We start from the raw sequence: 10,766 nt of genomic DNA, 5'->3' as shown, positions 1-10,766 counted from the left end.
TGAGAGAATTTCTGTCTGCCCCAGAACATTCGAACAGTACCATCAGAGAGAAGCACCTTGGTTAAGACAACAGTGACCAAGACTTGGTAAATCAGAGCCTTGGGATCATGCAGATCCCTGGCATTCTAGAAATGCTACAGAACATCCTATCATTTGTATTTCATTTATCTAAATCTCATTGCAATATTAGAAATACTGATACTGCCTTTTTCTGAAGGTGGGTGTGTGGAGTAGGAAAGGGGGAAGTTAGGCAGATTTATTTGTAGCTCCAGCCTAAGTCAGTGTGCAACACCACTGCCACAGAGTGCTCCGCTGTGTGTCACAGGACCAGTGCACAAAACAGAAACTTTGCTGTGTCCTCTGGGACCTTTCGTGATGAAAAGGGTTGGAGAAATATTGCTGTCTAGGCAGCTGAGCAGCTTCCACGTAAGTCAGGCTGAAAATAGACTCTGCAGAGGCTCACCCTTCCTCCCCAAGGGAGCTGACAAGAGCCTCTGTTGGTTATTGTGTTTTTAAATCCATTCCGAGAGACAACCACAAGACTGTGAAGGGAGGCAAGAGGAGAGGAGATGGGAGAAATCTTGCCACACTTACCACTGATGGAGCTGCAGAGTGGGCCAGAACCACACGTAGATAGTATGGGGTCAGAAACACCACTGCAGAGGACGGTGGGGGAATTGGGTGTTGATGTGGGTGAGCTCGGTGTGGACGGCCCCAGCCGCTCGGCCAGTATGGTGGAACCTGCACCATGGGAAAACAAAGCCACAGTTAGTTACTTCTAAAAACTTGAGTCCAGCGAGGCCCTGGGGATAAGTGGCAGGGATGCAACTCTCAGTACTGACCAGCTCTCGTGTCTCATCAGATTGAAATCTAGGGAGAAAAAAAAACAACACACAACAAAAAAAAGACCTTTTGCACCTTTCCAAATGCTATCAGCTGGCGTAAGACAAGAGGCTTCCACAGTCCCTGAAACTACCTGGTTGTTCCTTTAACCATCATAACCCTTTGCTTCTGCTCTTTGTCTCAAATCTTTAGTTCCTTTCCCCATGGTCTCAAGCTCCTGCTTATGCACAACACCATACCCAGCGATGGGCTTGTGGCCAATAAAGGACAAAGCCTGCAGAAGGGTGGGCTGGACTCCAGCACAAGAATATATCACCTTGTCAAAGCACTCTGCGCTAACCCAGAGTAAAATATATCCCAGGCTCTCATAAATTCATGCTAAGTCACTCAAGGTCTTCCTAAAGACAGATTCAAGTGTTTGGTAATCAGGAAAACTGAACTCCATTCATTGCCCTGCCTTTTTTGTAGGGTGACTTAAGAGTAGCAAGAGGGGACAGCAGGTAAGGACAGAAATCTGGGTAGAAACTGTTTTAGGGCAATAGGAAAAAAATGGGAATGCTTAAAATTCTGGTTGCTGCAAAGGTTTGGTTCATTGTTAATGACACAGCCTGGGCTTCAGTATGGCAGCAGTGAGGCGGTGGCACACATGTGAACCAAGGTAGGGTTTCTTGGTGGTAAGAATTAGTTTCCCTGCAGTTCTAAAGTTTCATGTTGTGGGCTGGGAATAAGAGCTAAAATGCAAAGACTTCTTCATGTTACCATATAAGGAGCCAAGAGAAACAGAGGGGGTTGGGATCTGCAGTGTCCTTGATGAGCTGGAGGCTATTCTCCAGAGTAAAGCAGCAGCAGGAGGCCAGGGACACCCTGTGAACCCCATGCAAAGCTACTTCGGTTCCTTGTTGCAGGGAACTATCAAAGCAATGAGGACCAAACTCAGGAAGCAGGGACTCCAGGTGTCAACTCTGGATTGTGCAAAAAAAACATGAGTGCAGCAGCAGCACATGACACATTCCCGTGTCCTTTGCAACAGATTAAGACTAAACAGTTCATATGTTGTAGGGGGAGCAGCGGGGTGCAAGTGTGGGTCAAAATCTGCTCTGAAGTCTGCATACAGGGAAATAAGCAATGAGCTTCAGCCTTCAGAACCTCAGTTTCACCCTTCTTCAAACAAGGAGCGCCTGCTTACAGGCACAATCAATTAACCTCTGTTAATTGATTGTGGCTCTGGGGCTCTCCCACTTGAGATGCTGTAGAGAATCACTTCTGTTAATACTCAGATGGGAGCCGAGGCTGAAGCTCATCTCGGTAAATATGCAAAGAGAGTGATGCAGCCTCTAATGAGAGCCACTAGCAATGACTCTTCCCCGCCAATCCGACAGATGACCGTAGCAGAAAACTTGCCCTGTGGGTAACACACTGTAAACAGGCCCAGCAGGAGCACGGATTTCAGCTCCTTCACTGCACACGGAACAAACGCCAGCACTGAACAGCTGAACAATTTTTTCAAGCTTCCCCTCTTCTCCCTGCAGCCATTTCTTCCATTCAGCTGGCACATGGTACACTGCATCTCTAACACCAACGCGGTCATTTCACTAAGTGCAAAATAAAGCCTATTAAGAGCACTTTCTCCTGAGCTGATAGGAGAATTTGGAGGTGCCCCAAGTGTCATAGATAGGAACTGCTGGGGCGTGCTGGCAGAAGTGCAAATGGCCCTTCTGCAGGGTGAGGAGAGCTCATCAACACAGGAACTGCAGGCTGAGTGGCTGGTCTGAGTCCCAAAATGGCCCTGCCCAAGTCCCAGGGCCAGCACACACCTTCCCAGCTCTTTCTCCTAATGCAAGGCACAGTTCCTGACTTTTCTCCAGCATAACTATAGAGCTTTGTTTAAAACAATCCAAGTTCTCTACCAGACAAGACGCGCTTTTCCCTTGGTGACAGAATAATCAACATAAGACACGTTACTCACACTGTTAATATATTGCTGGATGGTGTGCAGACACCGTGACAAGGAGCACGGAATGACATCATGTGCCGGGTGGAATGAGCATGGCCAGCTTGGCTTAACTAAAACCAGATCTGTGCGCTCAAGGCCAAACAGGCTCATTGTGTGCTCAGAGCTCCCACCAAAAGCTTTCAAACCGTGATTAGAAGAAAAATAAATTGTAAATAAATCAGTTTAAATACTGATTTTAAAACCTTCTGCAAAGCTCCCAGATAACATTTCTCTGCTCCTTACTTGCCTCGTGCTTGATCCCAAACATGCTGAACAGGCTAGAATCACCTTCAAACAGGTTCTGAATCAGTTCCATTTGCTGTTTTATCTTTGCAGCACTAGCATTAGGAAAATCCAATGCAGCCTGACTCTTTCTCTGCAATCCATGAGAGATGTATTAAGTGAAGCTGTGTGTCCACCCATGAAAGGAAAGGCAGTACCATATTTTTAGTGGGAGAGGGTACAACCACAGAATGCACAGCATTGTGCAGGGAAAGGCTGCTAGTATGTTAGCAGTTTGCAATGCAAAAAGGTCCTACCAACCAGAAGTAGGAACAGCAGCTAAAAGGGATGGTATTCAATTGGCTCAAATGCAAAACACAGCACTTAAGCAGAAACAATCAACTACCAAAACACAGGGCAGGGAACTGGACCGTTCAATTAGAAATGCAGCTGCCTTGCAGAAAAAGGCCTGGGGATTGCTGGAGGTCACCAGATAACAATAAATCAACAATACCATCTTGTTATGAAAAGGTCACATCAATCCAGGCTCATCCAAGGGTGGTTAAGCACTGGAGCAAGTGGCCTGAAGGCACAGTGCTACCTCTGTTCCTGGAAATACTCAAAACTCAACTGGTGAGTCTTGTGCTCACTTGGAAGTTAGCCCTGCTATGAGCAGGACGTTGGATTAGATAACTCCCAGGGGTCCTTTCCAACCTAAAACGTATGATTTCAAGACAATAGCAGTTTTCATAGGCTGCTAGAATGAGGGCAGAAACAATCTGTTTTCCCTGAAAGCTCACAAAAGACAAGAAATCATGGGTTTAGGATCCTAAGGCATTCAAGTTACACATAATATAGATAGCAAATCACTATAAAGCAATCAAACTTCCTAGAAAGATTATGGCATTTCCTTCACTAGAGCTCTTTAAGAACAGAAAGGTGAGGTAGGTAATCTCTTGGGATCCCATCCAGCATTTATGATTTTTGCGAGAGCAGTTATCTATATCCACAATTGCCCTTTTATAGGTCTTAACTGTGACCAAAACACAGCAGCTGCAGCCCTTAGAGTTGCTTTTGGCTCCTGCTGTCTATTGTGGTGAATAGGGTGGTTTCCCAGAACACTGCATTCCGCTCTCAGGGGATATCCCCTGGGGCTGTCACCACTTCTTACATGAGACATTTTTTTGCTCATCTCTTGAAGGCAGCTGTCTGGGGAAAGCTTTTAAGTTATTAAACAGGCCAGATACAATATTCTCTAAAAATACACGGAATTGTCGAACACACCCTCCTAAATTCATTTATAAAAACATTATTTCTATATTTTTTCCTCATAGCAAAGCAATTATGTTGACCTTCTTACTGTGTGGGCCCAGAGAGAACATCACACAACAACAACACGAGGTGGGTAGGAGCAATGAGCTGTCTGTATTCCCCTTCCGAATGTGCTTAGGGGCATTTATTCTGATGCAATTAAACCTTCACCTTTTTAAGGTGCTCATAACTCATTCCTTCATCTGGCATCCATCTCGTAGAAAAGCAACAGAAAGACAGGGCCTTCTATTCGTGTGACTCAAATAATGACAACATAGTGAACTCCATCCAATATCAGTCAGTGAACCAGTTATGAAAGGCATTTATCAGCCAGAGAAAGGTAAATGGCAACCTATCTAGACTCTTAATGACTATTTCAGAAGTGTATTGATTTCCAATGTTGTTTCATCCAGATACTGGTTCCAGTGCTTTCAGCACACAGAGGAAATTACTTGAATAGATGCTGAGATCTGTCTGCAGCCTTAGGCTGGCACTTTGAGTGGTGCTCAAGAGAGATGTGCACTTCCCATAACACCTGTGCTCCTGCAGTGAGAGTTACCTGTCACCTTGCACAAGTTACCAGAGCGACTTTGTGAAGTGTCTCAGCTGCCCTTGATCTTATCATTTACCACATATCTCTGGCTTCACAATGACCCCTTGTTACATGACCACCCTTAGTAAATCATCACGTGCAAGACTCCAGTAGGACTGAGATCTCAGTTTCTCTCCTTAGTGCTTTGGAAAATCTCATATTTTTTGCTCATGGATGTAGACTGCAAAGAACTTCCTCATTTTTATGCTCTATTCATCCTTCCATTACAGGGAAAAATGAAATAAAATAAAATAAAATAAAATAAAATAAAATAAAATAAAATAAAATAAAATAAAATAAAATAAAATAAAATAAAATAAAATAAAATAAAATANATAAAATAAAATAAAATAAAATAAAATAAAATAAAATAAAATAAAATAAAATAAAATAAAATAAAATAAAATAAAATAAAATAAAATAAAATACAGGGAAAAAAAGGTAGATACATACTTTTATCTATCAGAGAGCACAAAATTTGGTGGAATTCCAAAGCCTATTCTGTGTATTACAGGAGAAAACAACAATACCAAAGATGCAGTGGGGCACCCAGAACTGTACACTAATGTGCCATCTCCTGGCCTTGAGATCTATTGGCAAACGAAATGTCTTGGGATTCTTCTCCCACCTTTTCCCAGAAAGACGAAGTTTCTTTCTCTCAGTATTCACCAGGCAGACGTCAGACAAACACCTCTCACTTGACACCAATACCGGAATCCTTAGTACTTCCAGTGGTAAATCCATAAAGGGGTGAGTTTCAGCAAGCCAAGCTTTGCAATGACTAAATCCTTCTGCATTTTATCTCACTAACTGGCTTTCACTAATGCAAATGCTCTGTCAACTATAGAGAAAGCTGCAAATACCAAACACGGTTACAGTGTGATTGTCTCAATGCTACAATGACAGCTCTTGCCGCAGCACGCTCCTTTCCAAAGAGCAGCCATATAAATTTATGCACATTATCACATTTTCTTGCCTCCTGCCAAGGCTGCAGGAGAGCTATTCTGTCTCATGGGGCCACCCAGGTCTTGCTCAAGAGGGACTTTTAAATACATCACACTGAAACAAAGGAACAAAGCACCTGCAGTTGCCTGGGCACATGCTAGTTAAAGATCAACAATAAGGCTAGGGAAGGATGTAATCATATCCATCACTTTTGAATGCTATAAAACACGTATATTTACACAGCCAGTTGTTATGTTCCCACGGCGATGGGAACAATGCAGCATTTACCAGAAACCAGGGCTTCCTTCCCCTTGGGCTCAATGTTCATGGCCAGCCATGCTTTCAAAGCCTGGTCTCCATACTGCAGTGCATCTCTACCTCTCAGGTGACCGACATCAGTTGATGATCCATGGTTGTTTTTGCATTCAGTATTGCCTGGGTGATTTTAATTCTGAACAGAACAATACTACATTTCTGAGCAGAACAATACTACAATTTGTTCTTTGCAAGCCCATGAAAACACAAGGAATTTTGCATCATGCTATGGAAATTTCCAGAAATAGGTCATAATGCAGCCTGGCAGATTCTGCATGCAAAACCATAGGACCTGTGTTTACAAAAGGGTGTCAGACTCAACCACAGTTTGGGAAAATAAAAGTTAGACCCAAATCATACAGAGAACAAGAGTTCAGACTTTCCTGTGGATCAGAAATGGAGTGTGCTTTATGGCTTCACTGGAACACCACTGTTGTTTGCTGCATCCAGATGGGCAGCAGGGCACCAGCAAGTCTATTACCCACACTGCAGTTAAGAAAGAAAAATGAAAGCTCCGAACAGTACAGCCCAATGCGCTGTCTGAAGGCAAAGAGCACATGGCAAACATACAAGCCAGATGGTGTCTTTTCTGACCCGAAGGATGAAGTTCAGCATTTACTCAGCACTTCATCCTGAAAAGTCCCCCAAGCGTGGGTATCGTGCAATGAGGATCTAGCTAAACTGAAATGAAAGAGCCTATAAGGGGCTCCATCTCACAGTGCAGCCCAGCAAAGCACCCAGAAAGATGCTTGAATCAACAAGAGGTCAAAAAAGGAACCTGGATTAAGCAGACAAGATGCATGAAAAAGGAGAATTGAAGCTTTCCCTTATCTTAAGTGAAAATCATAGAATCATAGAATTACCCAGGTTGGAAAAGACCTTGAAGATCATCAAGTACAACCGCAGCCTAACCAGTACCCTAACTCTAAAAACCCTACACTAAATCATATCCCTGAGTACCACATCCAAAAGGCTCTTAAACACAACCAGGGATGGTGATTCAACCACCTTTCTGGGGAGCCTATTCCAGTACCTAAAATCTCTAGTATCTAAATCTCTCTAAAAGAGCACAGGTATTAATCTGACCAGAAAGGTTCCTGTTTGTTCATAAAATGAGCCTTTTCCGCTCCATCTTGCATAGGCCACTGGGCACAGGGTAGCTGGGAGACCACAGAAAAAGTGGTTCTGTGAGCAATAGGGAAACTACTGCCTAATCCAACTCCTCCAATCTCTGCGCTCTGCCAGGAGGGACATGTCTAAATAGGGTGGCAGATACACACAGGAGATAAATATTTCCACTTCCCTCAGCCAACACTGCTCTGAATTTCTATGGGACACACAGTTAGATGAAAAGGCATTTGACAAAGAAGGAAATGAAAGAGTTTAATCTGCTGTGTCATTCTCTCGGTAGCCAGAATAACTAACCCTCGCCAGTGTTAGTTCAAAGAATAGGCAGATTTTATCTCCTGACATGAGCAGTAATTCAAAGAAGCTGGTATATGATCCAGTATCCTGCATATTCACTGCAGGCAGGCAAAGACATTATGAGATAAGGGAGATCTACACATCACTTGTTATGAACACCTCATTGCATCAGGAACAGTTTATTACCCCAGTTGTGATAATCACCTTCCCTGTTACAGAGGGAAGCACGGACATGGTGAGGCATTCACAGGCCCTTTGGCTGTCACTTAGAGGAGGCCTGCCTGCTCTACCCAGCCTCTACCAGATGCTGGCTGATAGCTCAGTACACAGGGTAGTGTTCTCTGACTTGCCAAGTGTGGGTTTATGTACTAAATGGCACAAAGCCACAGACAGGTGTTAACTCTGACACTGCTGACACGGACCACAGAAGACAAATATTTCATGGCATACAACTCTCTGTGCAGTTTTCCTAGAGACAAGCCATACAGCACCCTGGTCCACTCTAACACAACAGCTTCCCTTTGTGCTAATTCTCCTTCAAAACAACAAACAAAAAACTGGACAGGAATGCAGAGATCTACACTGCACTTGAATCAAACCAAAAGCCACTTGCACGGAAAGATAAAACCACACACAAGAGGAGAGTTTATGAAGAGGACCACTCTTGGACTACTTTCCAAGAGGCATCAATTAGTAACTCTCTTCGCTCATTTTTCACACTACTCCACAGTGTCCTCCTGAGCCCCCTTACTCCTGTTGCCAACTGCTGATGCAGGGAATCCTGAGGAACCAAGGATTCATAGTTGTTCCATCAGTAGTCCTTGGTCAGCTCTCCCTCCCTGCCCCTTCTGTTTTGATCCCACTAACCAAATTTTAGTTAGTCTGAAAAGAGGATGGAAACCTCCGCAGCAATTAGTTTCTAAATATCTTGCAATGGGCAGCTTGTAGGAGCCCCATCTCAATGCCCACAGCACAGGAGGCAGGACTGCTTAGCCCATGCACTAGTGCATTTACCAGCACAGATGTAAGCCCAGATCTATGCACACCAAATACAGGCTCTCAGTTTGCACAAGGAGGCATCCATGGAGCTGAAGTATTAGGCAGATATTGTGGTGGGGCAGCAGTTATTGAGACGCCAGACAGAAAGGACACAGATAACGTGGCAACTCAGCTTTACCATTATGACTGATGATGGAACATCTAATTTCACTGCTCAAAAGAGAACTTCCATATAACTGGAAAGAATGAAATTCACAGGGGAAACCACACACAGACACACACAAAAGCAATACAAAGGAGATGAAGGATGGTTCACATACTAGTGATTCACTCTGAGACGCAAGCAAATGAAAGAGTATCCCCAACCATTTGCCTCCTGAAATGCTAAGTATATAAACTCATTGCTGTGATAACTCTGCCAGACGTGAGTCATACACTGTAAAACCTTATGGGGTCAATCAGTTTAACTTCATAAATTCATTACACCAACAAAAACAGACCATCGTGTCCAGGCTGGTTCATTTCAGCTCTTCAAAGCTGTTGGTAAAACTGCCTGAGAGCTGAAATGCTTACCAGCAAAAGCTAAAAACTGTAAATCAAATGTAATAGGCTGGCTTTGTCTACTGTATAGAAATGATGCCTGAAAAAAAGAAAATAAAAAAGAACGTAAACCAGAACAAATGGAATTCCTAAAGGATGTACAAAAGCTGCTTCATTTCTACTTGCCTAAAGTCCTGCGTTTTGGTTTGGGTATCTATATAATGGTTTGGGTATATATAACCCATAGAATTTCTGAAGCAAGGACAGCATTTTCCAAATGAAATATTTAGAAAGGTTTCCAATCCTGACAAAAAGATCTATTGCCTCCCTTAATTGTTGGTTCCTGTTGTTAATTACCCTCACTTATATCTAATTTAAATCTGTCTCTTCTTTTGCCAGGAGCTTGATATTCCTTATACTATTATTTGCTGTCTTAAATGCCCTCCTCTTCCATTTATCTTCCCTCCATGTGGTCAAGCTGCCTTTTAACATTTTCTTTGCACCGAATCGACACCCTTCCACCTCCCACTACAGATGACTGTGGTCTCTCACTGTGTTACAGAAGCAGTTGGGTTTCATTTCTTTTCCCCATGGTAGGGTAACAAAAAGAAAAAAGACAGAAAAAAACCCAAACACTGCAGCAGTGGTGGCGGTGGTGCTTTCCACCTTCTCCATCCTCCCCAGAAAACCAGAAAAGACAGAGAGGAAGCAGAAACAGCAATTTTCATTTGCTGTATATTACACTGCTCTATGTCTGATGTTCATTTAACACTGCATAGCACTGCTTTGATTGCTCTAATAATGGCATGCCTCCAGAATGAGAATGACATCTGCTATTTCAGATAGGTTTGGTACAGTTATGCCTCTTGCAGTATTTCTGTCTCATCTCTTTCAAGGATATGGAACTTCACGTTTTCCATTAAAGCTAGAAAAGATGACTATAAACATGTCTTCTCCTTTGAGATAAAAATCAAACTACAAAAGATAGATCACACAAAATTACTCTTGTTTGCATTCTGGAGATGGAGCTTGTCATTAGAAAGATGAATACTTTATATTCCTCTTGCATTTTCTAATATCATAATGACAGATATTACGGCAAATGCCATAATCTGTTCCACGGCAATGCAAACAGTGCACATCACCTCCCTAACAGCACTGAAAAAGCTAGAGATGGTAGCTCATTATTTTCTGCGCCTTTTCTCAGGATATTGATGATCTGCATAATTAATGCAGGTACAGATATGCAGTGTTGGGACAGTGTGAGTGCAGCAGCACTACACTGATACTGGTAAGGTACTGCTTCCAGCATTATTACACTGGAAAAACAGGCCTGAAAAACTTGATTTCTATTTTAACACTTGTTAAAGGTTATTGGTAAATCCCAATTCTATAGCTGTTAACTGGGAGACAACAGCTTGCTGCCCAAGCTGATGTGGCCAGAGCCCCACAGGCTGGAGGGGTCCTATCCTTTCACAGAGCACAGTGAGGTCAACAAGTTTAGTTCTCTTCATTTATGTTCCACATAAGAACAATATCCTATTTTCAGCTTCTCCTCCTGTCACAGAGGTCAGGAAAAGC

At 43.1% G+C, this 10,766-nt stretch overlaps 1 protein-coding gene across 3 annotated transcripts in view; it reads right to left on the bottom strand.

The window, feature by feature from the left end:
- Positions 1 to 10,766, bottom strand: part of NEURL1 (neuralized E3 ubiquitin protein ligase 1) — a 131,650-nt gene that overhangs the window by 5,453 nt on the left and 115,431 nt on the right. For all 3 annotated transcript variants that reach the window (XM_015867113.2, XM_015867115.2, XM_015867114.2), the window contains exon 5: positions 595 to 741. In XM_015867113.2, the coding sequence (XP_015722599.1) occupies positions 595 to 741 (147 nt within the window). The remainder of the gene's footprint in view (positions 1 to 594; positions 742 to 10,766) is intronic.

The sequence above is a fragment of the Coturnix japonica genome, chromosome 6, assembly GCF_001577835.2.
Source record: "Coturnix japonica isolate 7356 chromosome 6, Coturnix japonica 2.1, whole genome shotgun sequence".
Taxonomy (NCBI): domain Eukaryota; kingdom Metazoa; phylum Chordata; class Aves; order Galliformes; family Phasianidae; genus Coturnix; species Coturnix japonica.
This window is presented reverse-complemented; position numbering and strand designations above follow the sequence as displayed.